We start from the raw sequence: 22,758 nt of genomic DNA, 5'->3' as shown, positions 1-22,758 counted from the left end.
TAACACCTGTGGATCCATATAAGGCAAAACACAGAGCCTGTTTCTTTGACATGGGAAAATCAAGAGATGTCAACCAAAACACCAGGAAAAGAATTGTGGAGCTCCATAAGTGTGGCTCAATTTTGAATACAATTTGGTGCCATTTACAATTGATAGTTTCTCTCTTTACTCTTAAAGTTAACAAATATGTTTTTTATATTTATCAATCTAAAAAAAAATAAACATTTAGTCTGATTTGATGTTACAATTAAAAAAGTGTTTGTGTTTTTACCTGAAGAGTTTGTAAATATCTGGTTTCAACTGTATATTTGATGATGTTGGTGTTTGGCTTGATTGTCAGCACAAAGAGGGAGAGAGAGGAACAGAGAGGGAGAGAGAGAATGACGACAGAACAGAGGTGGAACAAGAGCAGGTGAGACAGATGTTAGTCAAATGGTTGTTTACCAAAAGTATCACCGTATCGTAGTCATACTCATGTATCTCGTACCTAGTGTTTCTTTTTAGGTTTGTTATTTTTCAAATTCTATATTTATTAAGTTATGCAGGCTTGTTTGCACAACAAGGCTAAATAATTATATAAACTTTTCTCAATCTAAATAGTGGACTTTATAATAATGGATTGGATTTATATAGCGCTTTTCAAGGCACCCAAAGCACCTTACAATACCACTATTCATTCACTCTCACATTCATACACTGGTGGAGGCAAGCTACAGTTGTAGCCACAGCTGCCCTGGGGCAGACTGACAGAGGTGAGGCTGCCATATCGCGCCATTGGCCCCTCTGGCCAACACCAGTAGGCGGTAGGGTAAAGTGTTTTGCCCAAGGACACAACGACCAGGACAGAGAGCCCAGGGATCGAACCGGCGACCTTCCGGTTACAGATGCGATTCCCAACCCCCTGAGCTACGGTCGCCCCTTTTTTGCAATGTATGTAATTACTATGCACTTAATGCAGACATTATTAAAATTTGGGCTATAATGGTTGTATTGATGTATAGCAACTTGAAATGCTCCAAAAAATGGCTCCACAACATGTAAAAATATAATATAAGCTCTGGCGGACTTGGTTCTATGGTAGGTCTTAAAGGGTTAAGTTGCATATGTTAAAAACATACTACAGCTAGCAAAATAGTTGGTCAAAATTGCAGCTGTTACTTCGAGTGAGCATTTTGCTGTTCAGTTTAAGACAGCACTACTCTCACTAAATTCACATGTTATACAAGTACTCTACATAGTGTACTTGCATAGTGTGTATCATACAATAATAGTATCACAATTAAGAAACAGTCACAGTCATAGAAGCTAGCTCAACTTGCTAGTCAACACTAGCAGTAAATCATAACAATTTTCCAATCAAAAGATAATTATTTATTTCTAAAGATAAACCTAGAACAAACAAAAAGAAAAAAAAAATCTAAATGAATACTACACAGAAGATGCTGCAGTAGCTGTAACCATCTTTGTCTTTAGAATTTTCTAGCTTTTTTTGCCCTCCCCGAACAAAAAAACAAGAAGGCTCAAGTCAAACTATCAGGAGAGAAACAAGCACATACACTGTTATGCAGCAGAACAGCGCAGTCTCAACATAAGAATACCCAAGACCAAGAGCTGAAGAAGTTATCTGTGTCTGTATATTGGCTTATGTAACCGTGTGCGTGTCGCTCTTTCAAATGAGAAGCGAGCTCGACTAGAGACGTTCCATCTGCGCTCCATTCTCAATGAATTTCAGCAGAATTGCAAAGCAGCACCACAGGAGGACCATAAGATAAACAGCGAGAAAAAACAAGAAGAAAAGAATGATATTTTAGAGAAGAAAAGTACAGCCTGAGGGTATTTTCACTCGTGCTCTGCTGGGTTTCTTTGAAGCGAACCGTGGTGTGATTGTAATACTTGTGCTGTTTATTAGAGCAGACGAGAATGAAGCCCTAGCAAGGATGCCGACAGTCAGAGTACCTGAACAGGAGAACGGTGATACATTTACAAGAACCTTGAGGTGAAAGCATAAATAAGAACAGTCAAAAAATATAATTCTGATAAAAACAAAAAGCAACAATATTAGCATCTTGACATGTTTGGCCAAATGCCAAAAGGGCAAATACAATAATACAAGGCACATTCTTTACGGTGACAAATCTTAAAGCAGAAAATACTTGGCATTTTTGCATGATGAGTGGCTACAATCTACAGTTAGATTGCTGACTATTCTCCAAATGCTATTTTTTGATATGCCATCATTACAAGAAATTTTGTTTTGGCCATTTGCTTTATAACCACCGCTCAGTTTATAATGTTGGGAAATATTTACATCCCTTACATTTTAGGTTCTTTTTTTGGCCAGTAATTGGAACAACATTAAATATGTTAAATTTTCCCTTAGTTCCTGCTTGCATTTTATCCAGGCACATTTGAATAGAATGTCCAAACACATGAGACTGACATGTTCTGGACTTCTTTCCAATGATTTCTAAGCAGAATTGTTGTTGTTCATTTTCTGAGATTAGATCCTAAAAAAAAAAGTTAGATTTGACTACTGTAATTCATTATTATCAGGTGGCTCTGAAAGCTCCCAGAACAGCTTTCAGTTGATTCAAATGTTGAAGTGAGACTACTGACAGAGACTAGAAAGACAAATCATATGTTTTTCATCTTGGCTTCTAGAGTTTCTAAAAGTATAATGGGAGGCTTCAACTTTCAGGCCTCTCTCCTGTGCAACCAGCTCCCATTATGGATTTGGGAGACAGACATCTCTACTCTAAGATTAGGCTTAAAACTTTCCTTTTTTAATAAAGCTTATAGTTAGCATTGGATGATATGATCCTCAACCTCTCCTTAGTTATGCTGCATTAAGCCTAGGCTGCTTTGAGCTTCCCATGCTGCACTGAACACTTCTTCACTCACTTCTTCTCACTCTCCATTGGTTTATACACCATTAATCATTTTAATCATTAGTAATTATGAAACTCTGGCTTTTTCCTATATTGTCTATGTGTCTTTTGTGCTGCCTTTCTAATATTCTAGTGTCTTTACCCTAGAATATAAAGCCCCTTGAGGCAACTCTGCTCCTAATTGGTGCTTTCTAAACAAACCTAAGTTGAAACGAATTTAACCACAGGTGCTTTCCACATCCAAGTTTCATCCACTTTTACTGCTCCATCATATTACCATGTTTTTAGCAGCATGGCTCAAGTTTCACAGGCAGAAAACAACTCTCTTTTCCCCATCAGGACTTCAGCGTATGTAGCACTAGCCTCAGGTAGGCAGACAGAAGCAGATGGGTTACTCCAAGGCGAAGCATCGTGAAAACAAAGTGAAAGACATCTTTTTCTTATTTTCATCTATAAAGACTCAAAAGGAATACTATAAGCAAACTACTTCATTATTATTTCAACAGCATTTGTATAGAAAAGATACTGTCCAATGCTGTCCCAGCGATCACTGTGAACACTGGAACTGCTGACTGTGTCGCTAAATGGGCCACATTTATAGTCTTTCTGTTTTTGGGACACCGACATCCACCTGTCCCTTTCACCTCATGCAACTGTGTGCGTCTTGTCTCTCAGCTTGAAAACCTGTGGTCTCGACTAAGCACTGGTGTGCACAAGCCCTGAAGCAGTTTTAAAGGGGACTGCACTAATGCACTGAAGTCAAGGCTGCTGCTCAAGCTTCCTGTAAAAAAACAAAACACTCTTCCCTTAATCGTTTGAAAACGTGATCCTGATAATGGAAATCGCTATCCGAGTACAATATATTTTGGGAGCATGATCCTGTTAGAGATTACTAGTTTGAATAGTTCATCCTTTACAGCTTCTTTCACTTTGTGGAGTATTGCTCTAACACTTAATATCTGTTCTCCAAACTCTCCAGTTAGTTGTTTTGTTTGCTCACTTTTTCTTATGCCTTCAAAAAACTGGCCAAATGTAGACAATCGGCTGTCAAACTAAGGACGTTTTGGCTTTTCACAGAGGAAAAATTCTCAGCTTTTCAACGCGCCTTTAAAAAACTTCGGAGTAAAGTGCTTCTCTGTGGGATTTAAACCCCATTCGACAATCATACAGAGAGAAATCTGTTGCCGGAGAGGCCAGGGCACTATTTCTGAGATGACAGCAGCATCATTTGTCCAGAAAGCAAAGCGGCAACAAGGCCTGCTGCGTTTTCAGGCTCGCTTTATCTTGACTGGAACATCTTGCTCTCCTGCTTTTGTTATCGTCAGCGCTCCTTCTAGTGGCACGACTGACCCACCACTTAACACAACAAGTTCAAAAGTGTTCTTTGGGGACTTTCAAAAGGCATTTAAGAGCAACTCAAAAAGGCATCTATGAGAAAGTGGAAATGTTAAAAAAGGGCAAATTACAAGCTGAAGTTTTCCTCTATCATGCTTTTACCTGTAATGTCAGGTTTCTGTGGCATGAAGAACTGATAGAAGGTGGGCTCCGACAGGCCTTTCACGTTGCGCGCTGTGATTTCCACTTCATATCTCGTGTTCCACTGGAGCGGGTGCAGCAAGGCATGGTCCTTCGCACCTGGAACGAGCTTGGTCATCCACTGTTCCTCTTTATCCTGGCGGAGGGAGGGGTAAGAGAGGGATAGAAAGATAAAGAGTATCAAAAGACACCCTTATTACCTGGTTTTAATCAAAGCTCTATGTTTCACTTTGAATCAAAGGCGATCAGCGAAAGTGTTGTTGTATTTGATAAACAGCAATTTACCCTTTGTGTTTTTAATCTGGGAGTTTTGAGAGTTACTACAATCAGGCTCGGTTGTGAAACGCCCCCACAGATGTGTTTGAATAGGTATAAAGAAACAGTAATCCTGAGCCTGTCATCAGTATCACACAGTTCTCTTTGTGGCCTCAGCCTTTTGTCTCTACTCCTTCCCGAGCCTTCATAAAGAAACCAACTGCAAACAAAGCACTGGAAACTGAAGAGTCAGTCTGAGAGCGTGGCGCTGAAAGCATGCTAACTGTACTGTGTGCTTATTAGTCTCACCTCCTTGGCTATTTTTTCCTCCCTGAGTTTGAGAACCATTAAAAACGGGATTTTACAAAAGTCAAGGTGCAGGACTTAAAAATATGTAACATTTCATCTGAATTGTAAAATCCTGACTAACGAGTCTGTGCAAAAACTGTGTAGCAATCCCAGCAGACCAGCTGATCTCCATGCCAACTCACATCAACCAATGGATCGGGTCCCTTCTACTGTAGGGCTTGCCATTTAAGCTACTTTGCAACTAAATCTACAAGCTGCTTTGCAACCCACTTCTATCCCTGTACTTTTCTGCATTCGCAACTCCATCTATTTCGATAAGATTCCCAAACCACTGGCAGAATTGATAAATGGACTAGCTCTTATATAGTGCTTTTGTACTCTACTTAAACACTCAAAAGCTTTTATACAACATGCCTCATTCACAAATTAACACTCATTCACACAGTTACTTTTTGTAATACCTAAGTGCCTTCTATCTAACTTTCACACACATTCACTCAACCATGAACGCATTGGAGGGTTCAGTATTTTCTGCAAGGCATGCAGACTGGAGGCTGGAGCAAGCAAAGCGCAAACCACTAACTTTCAAACTAGGAGAACCTGTTCTATGGCCACCTCATAAACTGAGAGAGCAGATCCTGAACATGACAGAGCCTCCACCGTGTTCTACAGATCGGTATAGATACGCACTCTAGTACCTCTCCCCTGACCTACTCTGTACATTTTGACAACGACATTCCTAAAATTTCAAGTTTGGATTTATCAAAACACAACAACAAACAAAGTCTGGCTCCAATCAAGAAATGATGATACTTAAAATATCAGCAAAGATCTCTTTTATGTTGACTCAAAAACACACATTTTCAGGGTGAATCTTCATGAGGGTCAGCAATGTCATGTCTGATGTCAGTGAGGTAGCAGAATAGAGTCAATACCTCCAATTATAAATGCCCGCAGATAAAAATAAGAATCTTCTGCCTAAAGCGATCCCTACTGAAATGCTGTCTGCTTTCAGGCTCTCTGTTCCATCCACAGTGAAGCAGTTTGTGTGTTCCTGACGCCAGACAGGGGCATTAGATTAGTGGGGTGTGAAACATCTTCACTGGCATCCTTTTCGGCCTCCAAAAGCCTCATTGAGACTCCCTGACCCTCTTTTCAGCAGCATGGTTTTATTATTTTAAATCTCTGCCGCTTTCTCAATGAGACAGAGAAATGCCTGCTTGGACACATTAGCACTGGGGAGATAGGAGATTTGGACCAGCCTAAATCCACTTAGTCCTGTGGAGAGTTTTTGTGCGAGTGCCATCTATTCTGCTTCCTGGCCTCAACTCAGTCGCTCCTCTTATCTTGTGAGTTTAAGCTGCTTTTTGCATTTTAACACACACACACACACACACACACACACACACACACACACACACACACACACACACACACACACACACACACACACACAATATCAACTACTTGCTCACGTGTGTACCCCCATTTAGAACAAGTGAGTGAAACAGGGGCTGAAAAAAAGATACTCAAGAAGCATCATCTAGTAAACTCAGTCACAACATGTCAAACTAGAGAGTCACACACACTCCAGTGGAGGGAAAAGGCATTCCCAGTATCGTGTGCCATCTAATGACTGTCAAAAAAAAAAAGACATACTTGGAACTATTAGAAAACACTGACTTCTGCTGAATTTGTTGCTCTCATTTTTCTTGATTTTGAAAATAGTTTCTAAAATCTGCCAACTGTGATGGGTTTATTGTTAAAAAAGCCTCAGTGACAACAAAAATACATTGATTGAACAAGTGAAATCTACTTAAAAAGTGTAGCAGCAGAAAACAGTGTTACCAATCACTATAGGTTCTCTATGCCAAATCAGATTAAAGTTACTGGACTCTGAAGCATAAAAAGGCCCCCAACTCAAAGGATGAACTAGTGTCTACACATAACAGACAACGTAGTAAAAAGAAAATAACTAAGTTGTCAGTTTGTTACTAGCAGCCTGCCACAAAAACACATTATTTGTTCCCATTTCTTTAGATGAATCTATGAAAATGCCAAAGACTACACAGTGTGAGACAGGCATGAAATAGTATTTTGCAACAACAAAGTGATCCCAACGAGCTATTAGCTGAAAACTTGTCATATCTCAACATGGTGTTGTTAAAAAAAAAGATGAACAGTATCTGAAAATCATGTCGAAAATCAACAGCCAGGAATGATTTTACATTTACATTTACATCGGAGAAACCAAACAGCCACTTCATAAATGCATGGCACAACATAGGAGGGCCACCTCGACAGGACAAGACTCAGCTGTACGTAGGCATCTAAAGGACAAAGGTCATTCTTTCGAGGATACCAATGTTCACATTTTGGACGGAGAAGACAGATGGTTTCAAAGAGGAGTAAAAGAAGCCATCTATGTTCACTGTGAACGACCATCTTTGAACAGAGGGGTGGTCTACAGCACCAACTGTTTGCCATCTATAATCCAGTTTTGAAAAACTTAAAGAAGTCCAGTCGCTTTTCTTTTCAATCTTAGAACATTCATAACATTCATAGAAAAACAAACAGTGGAATCCTATCAGTCATGGATTGACCTCCCCAGAGCCCAGACCTCAAGATTATTGAAGCAGTGTGGGATCATGTTGACAGAGAACAGAACAAAAGGCAGAAACATCCAAAGAAGAGCTTTGAATGTCCTTCAAGAAGCCTGGAAAACTATTCCTGAAGACTACTTTCCTGAAGAAATGACAAGAAAGCTGCCTAAGAGAGTTCAGACTGTGCTGAAGAGTAAAGGTGGTCACACCAAATATTCACTTCCAAGCTCATTAGAATTGTACAAATGCTGTTTTTGCCTTATATACTGTATTTCCATATATATTTGCACATTTCAGTACATCCTTTCACTCTTTTCCCCCATTTTCCTAGCAAAATGAGGTGGCTCAAGAGTTTTTGCACTACTGTAATTCACTAAGCGGGCATAAAATGGTACTTTCTTTGTATTTCAGTTTTCACTGTGTCCTTTCAGGTTTCTCTCCAAAAAGCAACAAGCATGTGTAATTTGCTACCTGGAAAGGTAGCAATTGGGAGGTAAACTGCTGACCTAAGGATGGAAAAATGGACGAGTGACAAATGAGTAGTGCCGTTGATTTAATGTAACCATTTCACAACGAGGACAAAAAGGCAGTGAAATGACTCACTAAAACTTTCAAATGCATTGACATGACATGAAAAACACCCTTAAAAGGAGCCTACTACAATTTAAACTTTGTGCTTCCAGCTGATTAATGATACAGAAATACAAATGGAGGCCAGTAAATGAAGGTTTAAAATTGCAGCAGCATTTCAGTCATCCTTTCTCAAAAAAAAGGTTAAGAAAGATTTTTCCTTTTTTTTTTTTTTACAAAACAAGTACAAAATGTGAACCTTCTACCTGTGTTAAATGTGCCTGCGTTTATTTACCTTGCGCATTAAATGTGGATGGGAGTGACCGGAGCAGGGATACATTAATGAAGGTATTAATGTATCAAACTGGACTTGCCACTTATATAGGCTCGATATAGTGGGGCTGTCATGAGAAACTTGAAGGCAGCAGCTGTGTTTAATTGTAAATAAATCACTCACAGTCTTGTACTTGACTATATACTCCACAATGGGCATCCCTCCGTCGTCCTGCTTGACCAGCCCCAGCCTGTAGGCCCTGCCCATGTCCCTCTGCCCATGGACTGCTGGCGGACTCGGCTCTCCTGAGGAAGACATGAGGCAGAGGCTGAGATGTAAAACAATGTCTTTGTGTGAGTATGTGTGTGTTGGAATGTGCATTCCCAAGGAGGGGGGCAGGTGGCAACGTGACATATGAGATAAGGATGCAGTACAAGGAGAAAGAAGGTTTAAAGCTGAATTAAATTCATATTACAAGGTAACTCCCATTGCCTGGCTATAATTAATGTTGACTCCAGGTTTTTATTATTCACTGTATTTTGCTAATTGGGTCTTCTTTCTAACATTCATTCTCGGAAGCTGCACTGCTGTATATTATTAAGGATGGAAACACTTTTCCTGTGGCCTTGCCTGGATTTACTGCAATCCCGCCGTGCCAGATTGCTAGAATAAATAAAATGCTTACCGTAAACCCCTGCAGTGCATAATTTTTAATGCAGCAGTTTTACATCAAGACACAAATTTGACAGGATCTATTTCCAAGCCCAAATAATCTGAATTCATATCAGAGAAACAGGAGCAGGAAGCCGTCTCTGATAGAAACATGGCAAGGCTGCAGAGGATTGCAAATAGGCTTCATTTCACTAAGGTGCTGGTGCCTTGAATAGATTCCTGAAGAATGTTTGCATTCCAGTCACGTGGCTTTATTATGATCTATAGTTTCCACAGATGTTTTATTTCATCTGTATTTTCTAATCCTAACAGCTGATATATGCCAGTAGCTAACAATTAACCCAGTATAACTGCTATCAAACTATTATATATTAATAATATATTATTTCATTCCATACGTTGTGGTCAGAAATGTACATATACTCCTCATGGGCATGAATGTCATGGTATATTTGGACTTTTAATGACCTCTTTGAAGTGTTCTTTTTCCAGGGTAGAGTGATTGTACAGCATACATCTTTAATAACTTACTAACTGGGTGTGCTTTACACGTTTGTTTTTTGGGGGAATTTTCTAGCAAGTTGTACTTCAACAAGATGCTTTTTGTAGCCATCAACAAGTCTCTGGTGTAATTCTTGCTGGAAATTTGACCACTCATGCCCATGACCAGTGGATGTAAACTTTTGACCACATATGCATACGTCACTGATTCAGATTTGAATAAGTAAGCGGACTTACGGATGGGTAAGGTCTGGAAGGTTTCCGTGTGGCTGAAGTCGCCCTGGCCCTTTCCGTTGACAGCTGCCACTCGAACCTCGTATGTTGTGTTGGGCTCCAGTCCTGTCAGCACAACTGTGGCTGCAGAGACACAGGAACAGACATCGTGTCACCTGGAAGCAAGTGGTGACCATCCATCATGCAGATAGCAAAGCAAGTCATTAAGAAAGGGAGCTGGTTATTTTTCAGAGGGTTTCCAGTGTCATTGGAAGACAAGGAAAAAAGGGGAAATGGCAGCCTGCTGCCTGCTGTTTAGACCTCTCCAACTAGTATCCACCTGTAGGCTCCTGTGCCTATATGACTTCCCCAATTTATTTGCAGGAAGTGTAGATCCCAAACTTTAATAGCTATATTCTGCTGCTAATAAATTATTCAAAATCTCACTTGTCTGACTGAAATATGTTCAATGCTTTATTGACCTGTTAAAACTAACTAGTTTAGACAGTTACGCCTACAATTACAGGTTGGCAAAGCAGGCTTTTATAATAGAGATAGTTGGTATGATGGGAATAATGGTGCACACTTTTAAAAATTGTGGACTTTTAAAGGAAGGTATTACACACTCTTGAGCACATGAATCCCAAACACTTCTAGAGACTTCCTGTAGAGAAGGTAACTGATGATAACTCCCTCCCCACTACCAAGAACTACCTGGCATTCATCTTTTGTTATTGTTGTTGTTTTCACTGACACTATTAATAGGAACTCTGAACTAATGTAATTGCCAGCCAGTGGTTGGTAGTGAAACATGGGCTCTTGCTGTTGTCCCGTATTTTCTCATAATCCTATTTCAACCTCTTCATTTTCGCTCCAGATTGCTTCGCTGTAGCGGATACCGAGTAGCAAGCTGAAGGGAATTTTGTGCAAGGATTTTTATATTTCCCCCTGATGAGCTACAATCACACTGTATTTCCAACATATCATGTAGGCGCAATACAGTTTGGACTTCACTGCTGGTTCATTTCTCTCTGTTTTGTTCTAGAAGGGTCAACATAATAGCTGTTTGCACTTTTTTTAATGGTGGTGGCCATTGATGAATTCATACTTCTGACAATTTACTGTACATTTACAGCTGGACCAATCACTGTAACACTCAGGTCTCTCAAGGTTAGCTGAAACAAGAGACCTTAAGATTGAGTTGTATGAAGTACAGTAGATAATAGATCCTGAAGCACAGACATAGGAAAAAAGGAGGGCGCAATCAACCGTTCAAAGAGTTAATAGAAGTATGAAAAAGTTCCTGCAGTCCAAAAGCATCTACATTAAGAAGGGCATTAATTAGACTAGTACTGATACTGCAGTTTTCTGGCCTTACTGAACAGTCATAGAACTTTTTACGCTATAAACTACATGCAAAGTCACGTTTGAAAGCCTTTTAAAGTGTCTGTGTGGTTCAGCATCTTGCCCAAGGACTCTTTGACATGAAGACTAGAAAAGCCAGGAATTAAACCCCGACATTATGAAACTTCTACCACCATACTTACAACCGTTTAAATTAATCTATTGCACTTGTTTTTTTCTTTATATTGACTTAAATGCATTATTATTGCTTAGTCTGTGAAATATAGAGAGCTAGATGCATGCAATGAAAGTTAGATTTTCTATCTATCTTAGGTCATTTGTTCCAAGACTAAAAGCTTTAACTGTGGTTCTAAAATACAAGGGAGCAACCGCTTGACTCTGCTAAATGATCAATAATGAAAAACATAAGAAGATTTAGAAACTCACCTTCAACAAAGTCATAGCAAACAGTGTAGTGGAAGAGTACATGTGCCTCTGACTCTAATGAAACCACAGTAAAATATCAGATAGAATATTAATACGATAGTAACTCGGAGAATTGTGCAATGCGTCACGTTCGTACTTTAAATTACATCTAATATTGAAGAAAACAGGCAATCTCATTATCAGACCACATTACAGATTCCTATTTAAATTCTACAGTCACTTGAGCCCATTTACATAACCGTCACAACTCAAAAAATCTGGGAGAGAGTGTGTAGTGTAATGAGCTTGAGTGAAAGTTGTTGTTTTTGTTAGTCTGCACAAATTAAATACTTGAATGGTAATAGGTGCTTTTGCAGTTCTTTAGTCCTGGAACTGAAAACAAATTCTGCAATTTGCAGCCGTGCTAGGTTCATTCCAGGCTGTAAGCGGACATTTCAATTTGGGCAGAAGCATTCAAATGAAACGAGGCCAGGCGTCTCATTATATGGAAGGGTTTATTGTGTAAGGATTTTTTGCTGAGGTTATCTGAAATGGCTTCTATGATTATATGACGACACTTGGTGTGGCTTGTAATTAGTCTGGCTCACTTTAATATTTCTGCTTTTGCATACAGAGCTAAATTTATCTATATTAAATTGACAATCTTGTGCATTGTTCCTTTGTTCTTCTACACTATCTGCTTATATGTGCCTATATGTGATGTATGTATTTTTAAGTTCACTGCTGAAGTGCTAGTTCCTATTTAGTATTCACCTCACTGCATCTCCATACTGTAATTGACTCTGAAATGAGGGGATATTAGTGATAAGCCCTTCAGGTTTGTCAGGCCCGCTTATCACCCGACCATTCGTCCTCTGGCTTTCATATTCCATCCATCCATCTATCCATCCATCCTTCACCTCATGGTGTACTTTTCACCAACAGGCTCAGAAATCAATTTGCAGTCATAAAGCATAGGAAGAGGAGGAATGCGATCTTTCAGCTCAGACAGATTCTGGCGCTCTCCCCATGACGTGTTTGAGTTTCTTCATGACCCAACAACATCTCAGAGCCAAGGCTTTGAAGGAGCACATGGCAGCTCATGCAATACGGTGGAAACTTGGAGACCGTATTGCATGAGGTGTTAGTTGGTGTATGTGAGGTAGACAGAGAGAAATATTGATTTAAACTAGATAGGATAATCTGGTGTGTTGAAGCATAATCTTCACAGTCTGATAACTAAGTTTGAAACTATGAATAGAAGATAGAACATTTCTATCTTGAAGTTCATGTGCTTTATCAAAGTGGAACTGGTAAATAGCAGTAATTACTTAAGGGTCAATAGTATATAATCTATGTGAATGTTTTTCATGTATTTAATGTGGGAAAAGAAAAGAAACAGCTTTCTTTATATTCAACCGAGTTTGAGGAGGTCATTTAATTATTTGAGTTTATTGATTAGTTTATCAACTAGATTAAGTTGACAATGCTTTCACAGTAAATTATTTACATTTCTGTTTTTTAATGTATTATTTAGATAATTTAATATTTATGTACTCATCTTTAAAACAGTGAGAATAACTTAACTGTTGTGTGGATCCCTCATATTTACTCACTGACTATATATAAAAGACCCTGAGTCCTTTAATTGTTTGTGAAGTCTGGATTTGAAGCTTCAACCTGAGCTTGATTGGTTACATTGTAACCCAGGTTCTCTGAGGGGAGAGAATATCGTGCCACTCTATTTATTCTACATCTATGGCACTTGAGAGACGTTGACACAGTAATTCCAAAACATACATGTAGGTGTTGGATTTAGACATAAAGCACTTGCATAGAAATAAACTCCGGCCTCTAGTGTAAAGTGTGTGAAGACTAGAAAGGTGGTATATAAATCCAATTCTACCTTCCTGGTTCCTGTTACTTCGTTTAGAAGTACCGTACCCCCCCCCCCCCCAAACAGCCCTTTTGAATGTCTCCCTAGTATGGCCACAACACCTCACTCTTGGAACACTTTTTTGCCACATGTACAATGGGGCAAAAAAGTATTTAGTCAGCCACCGATTGTGCAAGTTCCCCCACCTAAAATGATGACAGAGGTCAGTAATTTGCGCCAGAGGTACACTTCAACTGTGAGAGACAGAATGTGAAAAAAAATCCATGAATTCACATGGTAGGATTTGTAAAGAATTTATTGGTAAATCAGGGTGGAAAATAAGTATTTGGTCAATAACAAAAATACAACTCAATACTTTGTAACATAACCTTTGTTGGCAAAAACAGAGGTCAAACGTTTACTATAGGTCTTTACCAGGTTTGCACACACAGTAGCTGGTATTTTGGCCCATTCCTCCATGCAGATCTTCTCGAGAGCAGTGATGTTTTGGGGCTGTCGCCGAGCAACACGGACTTTCAACTCCCGCCACAGATTTTCTATGGGGTTGAGGTCTGGAGACTGGCTAGGCCACTCCAGGACTTTCAAATGCTTCTTACGGAGCCACTCCTTTGTTGCCCGGGCGGTGTGTTTTGGATCATTGTCATGTTGGAAGACCCAGCCTCGTTTCATCTTCAAAGTTCTCACTGATGGAAGGAGGCTTTGGCTCAAAATCTCACGATACATGGCCCCATTCATTCTGTCCTTAACACGGAGCAGTCGTCCTGTCCCCTTGGCAGAAAAACAGCCCCATAGCATGATGTTTCCACCCCCATGCTTCACAGTAGGTATGGTGTTCTTGGGATGCAACTCAGTATTCTTCTTCCTCCAAACACGACGAGTTGAGTTTATACCAAAAAGTCCTACTTTGGTTTCATCTGACCACATGACATTCTCCCAATCCTCTGCTGTATCATCCATGTGCTCTCTGGCAAACTTCAGACGGGCCTGGACATGCACTGGCTTCAGCAGCGGAACACGTCTGGCACTGCGGGATTTGATTCCCTGCCGTTGTAGTGTGTTACTGATGGTGACCTTTGTTACTTTGGTCCCAGCTCTCTGCAGGTCATTCACCAGGTCCCCCCGTGTGGTTCTGGGATCTTTGCTCACCGTTCTCATGATCATTTTGACCCCACGGGATGAGATCTTGCGTGGAGCCCCAGATCGAGGGAGATTATCAGTGGTCTTGTATGTCTTCCATTTTCTGATGATTGCTCCCACAGTTGATTTTTTCACACCAAGCTGCTTGCCTATTGTAGAGTCACTCTTCCCAGTCTGGTGCAGGTCTACAATACTTTTCCTGGTGTCCTTCGAAAGCTCTTTGGTCTTGGCCATGGCGGAGTTTGGAGTCTGACTGTTTGAGGCTGTGGACAGGTGTCTTTTATACAGATGATGAGTTCAAACAGGTGCCATTCATACAGGTAACGAGTGGGGGACAGAAAAGCTTCTTACAGAAGACGTTACAGGTCTGTGAGAGCCAGAGATTTTCCTTGTTTGAGGTGACCAAATACTTATTTTCCACCGTGATTTACGAATAAATTCTTTACAAATCCTACCATGTGAATTCATGGATTTTTTTTTCACATTCTGTCTCTCACAGTTGAAGTGTACCTCTGGTGCAAATTACTGACCTCTGTCATCATTTTAAGTGGGGGAACTTGCACAATCGGTGGCTGACTAAATACTTTTTTGCCCCACTGTATTACAAACCACGTCTCAGCTGTTTGTGGAGGTAAAATACGTCCGCACAATTACGCTCAGCCATTGTTGTGAGTGCGCGCCAGGGGTCGGCCAGACATTTATACAGCCGTATTTCACACATGACTATGAAAGGCGGAAGAGGAAGTAGTTCCTTTGAATGTAGACAATCCGAATGTTATAAGTAAGTAAGTAAGTAAGTAAAATTTATTTATATAGCACATTTCACAGATAAAAATCACAAAGTGCTTTATGGCAAGCAGCTTGGTGGGTTATAGTTTCTTTCCACTGTGTTCCTGTTAATGATAAACTACAAATTTACTCTAAATTACTAAAATATCAATATTTTAATGTGAGAATCGATTCTAGAACATAAATGATTGGTATCGGAGGAATCGATATTTCAGGATCGATCCGCACATCACTAGCGCGGAAGTAGGATTCGTCACGTCATCACTTAACGACCGGATAATCCCATGCGCCTTATGGTCCGAAAAGTACGGTAAAACAGCATGCTAACATGTTAGTAATCTGCTGTATAGGAGATGTCCTTCATAATCAGTTCTATACTAGACACAACTGTGATTGCCAAAATGATCATCAAAGGTCTGTCAAATAAGACATGAAACAACCAACTATGACTACAAATTTCTTAGGAAAGTCTTTACGTAGGTTGTAAATTAAGTAAGAATTGGGTTTACTTAATAATGGACTTCAGTGCAGTCAGATAACCCCTTCAAATCAGGATTTTTTATTCCATAAAGACATTATAGAAAACTGAAAAACGCAAAAAACACATGAAACCTGAAAAATAAGAAAGCATTTTACACATCATTAGACTGTAGAAAACTCAGAAGGCTTATAGTGAAAATATGAGTAAGAATCAGTTGTTGACAGTGTTTTCAACTTGCTGGTATATTCTGGTAAAAAATCTTGAGATTTCCATAAAATAAGCTGAGAATGTAAATAGATTCATGCTTTTTCATTGATCTGATAAAATTCAACCTGCCTGAGCCATAAAATGAAAATGGGTATGGAAAAGAGTTGAAGAGGGCTTTTAGCAGACTTCACAATAACAATATGTAATTGGGTCAAACTTAACAGCGGATAAATGTTTCTCCCATTTCACTCAGTCAGTGTATATTACAGCGATTTTTAGGGAAGGTAACTGGCATGAAAAAAAGGGGGGGGGAAGCGAAAGCTGTGGATAAAAATAAAGTTTACACTTACTCTGGACACTGTGTGACTTGACATCCCTCCAGTCCTGTGAGCCCACCTCCTTGTACTGGACCAGATAGTAGTTGATGGGAACGCCTCCATGAGAGTCTGGCTTCATAAATGTTACGGTCGCTAGGCGCTGGGAGACAGCTGACAGACGAACTGAGTATGGATTCGATGGCGCAACTGGAAACACAAAAAATAAAGGCATGACACAAACAAGCAGACAATTTCCATGTAGTTGTTTTCCTTTGCAATCGTGTTGTTTTGCTATGAAATAAGCCTTGTCTAATCCACTTGCATGGTGTCAGAAACAGAATCCTGTTTCACAAACTTAGGAATGAATTCAAAACAACCTTTTCCTTTGCCTTATGCACTGACTGTGTAGAGAAAGGAAAAGACTGAGTAAGGCTGAAAGCACCAGATATAACCTTTAATTTTTCAGTTGTCATGCATCAACATCATTCATCATGCAACTATTATTTAGGAGTAAATCAGCGAATACTTGATGAGGAATTATAACTACAAACATAGGTCTAAACACGATAAGATAAGATAAGATAAGATAACCTTTATTAGTCCCACACATGGGAAATTTGTTTTGTCACAGCAGGAAGTGGACAGTGCAAAAGTTATATAGCAAAAATTAGAATACAATAAGAATAAAATACTGTACACAACTGTACAGAATAGAATAAAATAAAATACTATATACAGTAGAATAAATAGAATAAAATATACAATAGGATAAAAATAGAATACAAATGCTTAATACAACTGAGTAAAAATACAACTTTGTCAGATAAAGAGTATTGCACTTAGTGTTATTGCACATGTGTGGATGTGTGTGTTTGATCAGTTGGAGTCTTTGTTGTGGAGTCTGACAGAAGTGGGGAGGAAAAACCTGCGAAATCTCTCCGTCCCACACCGTGGGTGCCGCAGCCTGCCACTGAAGAAGCTGCTCAGTGCTGTCAGAGTTTTCTGCATGGGGTGGGAGATGTTGTCCAACAGGGATGAAAGCATAGCCACCATTCTCCTGCCACTCACCACCTCCACTGGGTCCAGAGGGCATCCTAGAACAGAGCTGGCCCTTCTGATCAGCCTGTTCAGTCTCTTCCTGTCCCCGGCAGAGATGTTGCCACCCCAGCAGACCACACCGTAAAAGATAGCTGAGGCCACCACAGAGTCATAGAAGGTCTTCAGGAGTGGGCCCTCCACTCCAAACGACCTGAGTCTCATCAGCAGGTACAGCCTGCTCTGCCCTTTCCTGTAGAGGGCTTCTGAATTATGAGTCCAGTCCAGTTTGTTGTTCAGATGAACACCAAGGTACCTGTAGCAGTCCACAGCCTCAATGTCCATACCTTTGATGTTCAGTGGAGGATGTTTGTGCCTGCGGAAGTGTACCACCAGCTCCTTGGTTTTACTGGTGTTGATGTGGAGGTAGTTCAGCTGGCACCAGTCCACAAAGTCTTGGGTCAGTCCTGTGTACTCCTTGTCGTCCCCATCAGTGATGAGGCCGACTATTGCAGAGTCATCAGAGAACTTCTGCAGGAAGCACTGGGTGGAGTTGTGGGAGAAGTCTGCAGTGTAGATGGTGAAGAGGAACGGAGCCAGAACCGTTCCCTGTGGGGCCCCCGTACTGCAGACGACCCTGTCCGACACACGGCCCTGAGTTTTCACATACTGTGGTTGGTTGGCGAGGTAGTCCAAAGTCCAGGTAGTGAGGTGATGGTCCACTCCACAGTTCTCCAGCTTGTCCTTCAGGACCGAGGGAAGAATAGCGTTGAAGGCACTGGAGAAATCAAAGAACATGATTCTCACAGTGCTTCCAGCTGTCTCCAGGTGAGCGAGGGAACAATGTAGGAGGTGAATGACGGCATCATTCGCTCCAATGCCAAGCTGGTGGGACTCTCCCCAGCCTCAGGCTCAGGTTGAAGATGCGCTCCATCACCCCACACAGTTGGTCCGCGCAGGACCTGACGACCCTTGAGCTGATGCCATCTGGGCCCACCGCCTTCTCGGCATTAATCCTCCTCAGTTCCCTCCTAACCTGGGTGGTTGAGAGAGACAGGCTGGAGCCTTGTGTTGAGTGTGTATTGGATGCTGTTATTGGGGGTGGGGAGGAGTGAGCAGGGTGAGTAGAGGAGGTGTGAAGCAGTGTTGCCAATTTAGCGACTTTGTCGCTATATTTAGCGAGTTTTCAGACCCCCTTAGCGACTTTTTTTCTAAAAAGCGACTAGCGACAAATCTGGCGACTTTTTCTGGTATTACTGGAGACTTATTTATGACGACTTTTTGACGTGAAAACACGTATCGCTCTTACTCTCAACAGGCAGCGGTGCTGCCTGGGGCACCTCATCCGTGTCAAAGCACTCCCAGGCGGAGGATAGTCCTCCCCCAGCTGCTATCAGGGCGAAGCCGCTGCTCCCGCACTGACTGTAACGCAGTCAGTTCTTTTACTGTTATGCTGTTTTGTGGATCACAAGGTTTAAAACTACTTATAAACACACACTCTCACACACAAAGTAACTCCACCAGAGTGCCAGTTTCGAGTCACTTTTGCCGGTCCAGGTCCGGATAAAGGAGCAGGGTTGGAATTGTGACATTAAAAAACAATAATTGCTAAAAGAAATTTAATTTGTAGTTCTAAATAAATTCTAACTGCATTTAGGACGTTTTTTACTCACTTTATGTCTCTTCCACGATGTTATTTCTCTCTCCAACAACGTAGGTTACAATTACATTAGCATGACCAAATATGCAAATTAGGCGATGACGTCATTTGGCGACTTCTAGCGACTTTTAGGACAACCAATAGCGATTTTCCTTACTGAGGAGTTGGCAACACTGGTGTGAAGTGTCTGAGGTGTCAGAGTTCTGATGTTTGTGGCCCGAGATGGTTCTGAGGCCTCTCCAGACTTCGCCAACGTTTTTTTGCTGAAACTGGTTCTCCATCTTCTGCCTGTAGCTGTCCTTCCCATTCCTTATCAGTCCCCTCAGCTCTCTCTGCACCCTTTTCAACTCCTCTTTGTCTTTGGATTTGAAGGCCCTCCTCTTCTGCTTGAGAACAGCTTTAATTTTTGGGGTAATCCAAGGTTTCTTGTTGGAGAAACACCACACAGTCCTGGTAGGTACGGTGTTATCCACACAGAAATTAATATAGTCAGTAATGCATGTAGTAAGGCTGTTGATGTCCTCTCCGTGGTCGTCACAGATCACCTCCCACACAGTCGACTCAAAACAATCCTTAAGAGCCTCCTCGCTCTCCTCCGACCATCTCTGTACTGTGCGGGTGGCTGGTGGCTCCCTGCGCACTAAGGGCTCATACACAGGGACAAGGTGCACCAGGTTGCGGTCAGATCTGCCCAGAGGAGGGAGAGGTGATGAACTGTATGCCTCTTCTGCATTGGCATACAGTAAGTCCAGTGTTCTATTGTCTCTGGTTGGGCATGTCACATACTGGGTGAAGGTGGGAAGCGTGGAGTCCAGTGAGACATGATTAAAGTCCCCTGATATTATGAGAGGGGCTCTCGGAGATTGTGTTTGCAGTCTGCTGACCACTGAGTGGAGAGAGTCACAGGCTGCATCCGCGTTGGCTGAGGGGGGGGGGGCATACGCTACGAATGTGCCCAGCCACATTATTAATGAAGGAAAGAAAAAAACTATAAAGCATTTAAAATGTTTATACATTATGCAGGCAATACATCCCATTGTTGGTGGGATATTTCAGTCTAGAACAAAGAGCCAGAAAGACTGACTGTTTGACTGACTCAGATTTCCACTCCCATCAGCTGATAAGAAGCAAGCACCAGCTGATGGCACCGCTGATACCCTTATACACATCCTACTACCCAAGCTACTGAATTTGCTCCTAGCTTTTCAAGCAGCTTTGCAACCCACCTCCACAAAAGCTCATTGTTTTCATGCTGTGTGTGAATGATCAGCCATTCATGTCATTCATACCAGCTCTGACCTGTGCTGCAATGTAGTGGGGGAGGGAATTCTTGTGTTGGAGGGTGCACACTGCCAAACAGCAGATACTGCAGAAGGATAAAAAAAAAAGAAGTCTTCTAGCGTGAGTAATTTGACTAATGTAACAAAACAAATGGGAGGACCTCAGAGTACAGAGGCAATTGTCTTAATATTTATGGACCTAACTCTGACATTTACACAGCAATAACCAACTACACTGAATGTATTTTTGATCAAAGATAAATGGCACAGTGCCACCGTAATAAAACTAAAGACAGACATTGTAAAAGATTATTTTTCTATATTTGGTAAGCTTTCAAGGGTTATTTAGGAGAGATGTAATAATTCAGCTTATACAACGCCTGAGAGGAGCCTGTGTACTTTAATTTTAGGTGAAAAGATAGGACATTAAAAACATAACATTTCTATTCATGCAGATTAAAAGTGCAGGAGCTGTGTTAGTCTTTTCTTTTAGCTGGAACAGACAGGAACAGAATCTATTCTGCGCAGGATGAGGATAGATATATTAAGAAATGGCCACAATGTCAGGTTTCTGTAAGTAATTTCTATTGTACATCATTTCTTTGCTAGTTTTCCCTCCTTTGTGTCACCCATGTTTAGTGTGCAACACCTTAGCCTTCCTTGATTCCTAGTTTGTTTAATTGCTTGAATTCTGCTTTTTTTTTTTTAAATCCAGTACCATATTTTTTTATCTGTTTATATAGACACTGTGTTTTGCCTGCGTGCCGCTCCACCTGTCTCCCTGTGCATGACCACTACCTCATTGTGGGTTAAATATTTGGATTATTGGACTATAAATCCGTTCTCCTGCTGTTGCCTCCAAGATTGTTCTAGAACTGGGTGGCAATAAGCAGTGTCCATCTTTGTTCTCCTTGATATTAAGCTCACTGCAATAAATGCTTCTGCGTAAGACCTCTGAATATATTTCCTGCACAAATAAACCTTGACTCTAAAAACTTCCTGACATCACTGCCATATTAAACCTAGCCGACTCTAGACTCTAGCAATTTAATAGACAGCAACTTATTTTATTTTCAGGTAAGTTGCCACATCACTTGACTGCATCACTTGTCCTTGGATATGTTTTTGATGTGACTCAAGGTGTTTTGGTTGTATTAGTGATTCTCACTTAAAACATCAAGGCAAAATTCAGAACAGTTTGACTCACTACAAACACACTTCCACCCTCAGATTCTTCTATCAGTTTATGATCGAGCTATGAAGACAGTGTATTCTACATAAGGTACGTCTCAAATATCCGTTAAGAACACAAACATGTTCACAGTGTGTTTTCTTGCGTGTGCCTGAGTGTGTGTTGTGCTGAATTGTAAGAGTCACAAACTCTTCTAAAACCTACTGTTTCCTGCAAGACGACATTTTTGGTCAGCTTTTTGCTCACTACTTTTTTCTTCCTTAGCTAGAGCAATTCAATCTGCACTAAAGATAATTAGACTGCACTATTGTGTATTAGCCCTCGCTACCGTAAATTAGGGAGTACTTCAGTTAAATTGCGAGGGGTATGGTAAATCAGCCAGCACTATTTGAGATTAGGCGAGGCTGAATAGGGGTTGGGAGTTGTAGTGGAATTTATCTTCCTGAGAATTGCAAATAAGGCTATTACCATTAGTAGAGAGGTAGAGGGTTACAAAGTAGTTGAATGGCTGGAGTTACTGGGAGAGCGGTTATTGAAAAGCTGCAGGGTCCCTGAGACGTCCACATGTTCTGGTCTTGAAATTGAGTTGCTAGCCTCATTAGCGCATTAGTGGCAGTTCTGCAGACTCACCTGCCTGGGCCAAAATGAACTCCTGGTATCGAACTCCAATGTTGTTTCTGGCCGTGCAGTTGTAGCGGCCAAAGTCTCTGTCGGACATAGGAGTCACCTGGACGCAGATAAACAATACAGTCGATCACAATTCATATTAAAACTAAAGATTTCACTTGGACTTTTCTGCTTTCGCTCCAACTGTGCTTGATATATAACTGTGCTTTATATACTAAACATGCACTGAATAATATGTGTTTTTGGTGTTCATAGGACTGATTTGAAACAGAATTATACTGATATGCTTTGGCATGACCTTAAAAACACCTTCCAGTGGGGCTGATTTGAGACAATTCTGCAAAAACGAGAGGATCAAAATCTTCCACAGCCTTATGAAAGACTTGAATGCTTCATTGCCGTTCTTGCTGACAAGATAACCAGTTATTAGGTTTGGGGGGTGATTACTTTTTCACACAGGTCCATGTAGATTTGGATAACAACTTTTTCTGTAATAAATGAAATCATCATTTAAAACTGAGTATGGGTGTCTAGTTTTCATGACT

General features: G+C 40.8%; 1 protein-coding gene across 4 annotated transcripts in view; it reads right to left on the bottom strand.

The window, feature by feature from the left end:
* ncam2a (neural cell adhesion molecule 2a) overlaps positions 1-22,758 on the bottom strand; it is a 457,910-nt gene that overhangs the window by 38,302 nt on the left and 396,850 nt on the right. For all 4 annotated transcript variants that reach the window (XM_004570150.3, XM_023154077.3, XM_014411200.3 and 1 more), the window contains 5 exons: positions 22,217-22,313; positions 16,453-16,626; positions 9,846-9,965; positions 8,619-8,740; positions 4,386-4,560 (listed from right to left, as the gene is read on the bottom strand). In XM_004570150.3, the coding sequence (XP_004570207.2) occupies positions 4,386-4,560; positions 8,619-8,740; positions 9,846-9,965; positions 16,453-16,626; positions 22,217-22,313 (688 nt within the window). The remainder of the gene's footprint in view (positions 1-4,385; positions 4,561-8,618; positions 8,741-9,845; positions 9,966-16,452; positions 16,627-22,216; positions 22,314-22,758) is intronic.

This window comes from Maylandia zebra, linkage group LG23 (genome assembly GCF_041146795.1).
Source record: "Maylandia zebra isolate NMK-2024a linkage group LG23, Mzebra_GT3a, whole genome shotgun sequence".
NCBI lineage: Eukaryota > Metazoa > Chordata > Actinopteri > Cichliformes > Cichlidae > Maylandia > Maylandia zebra.
Note: the sequence above shows the minus strand (reverse complement) of the source record. Positions and strands in the feature narration are given on the sequence as shown.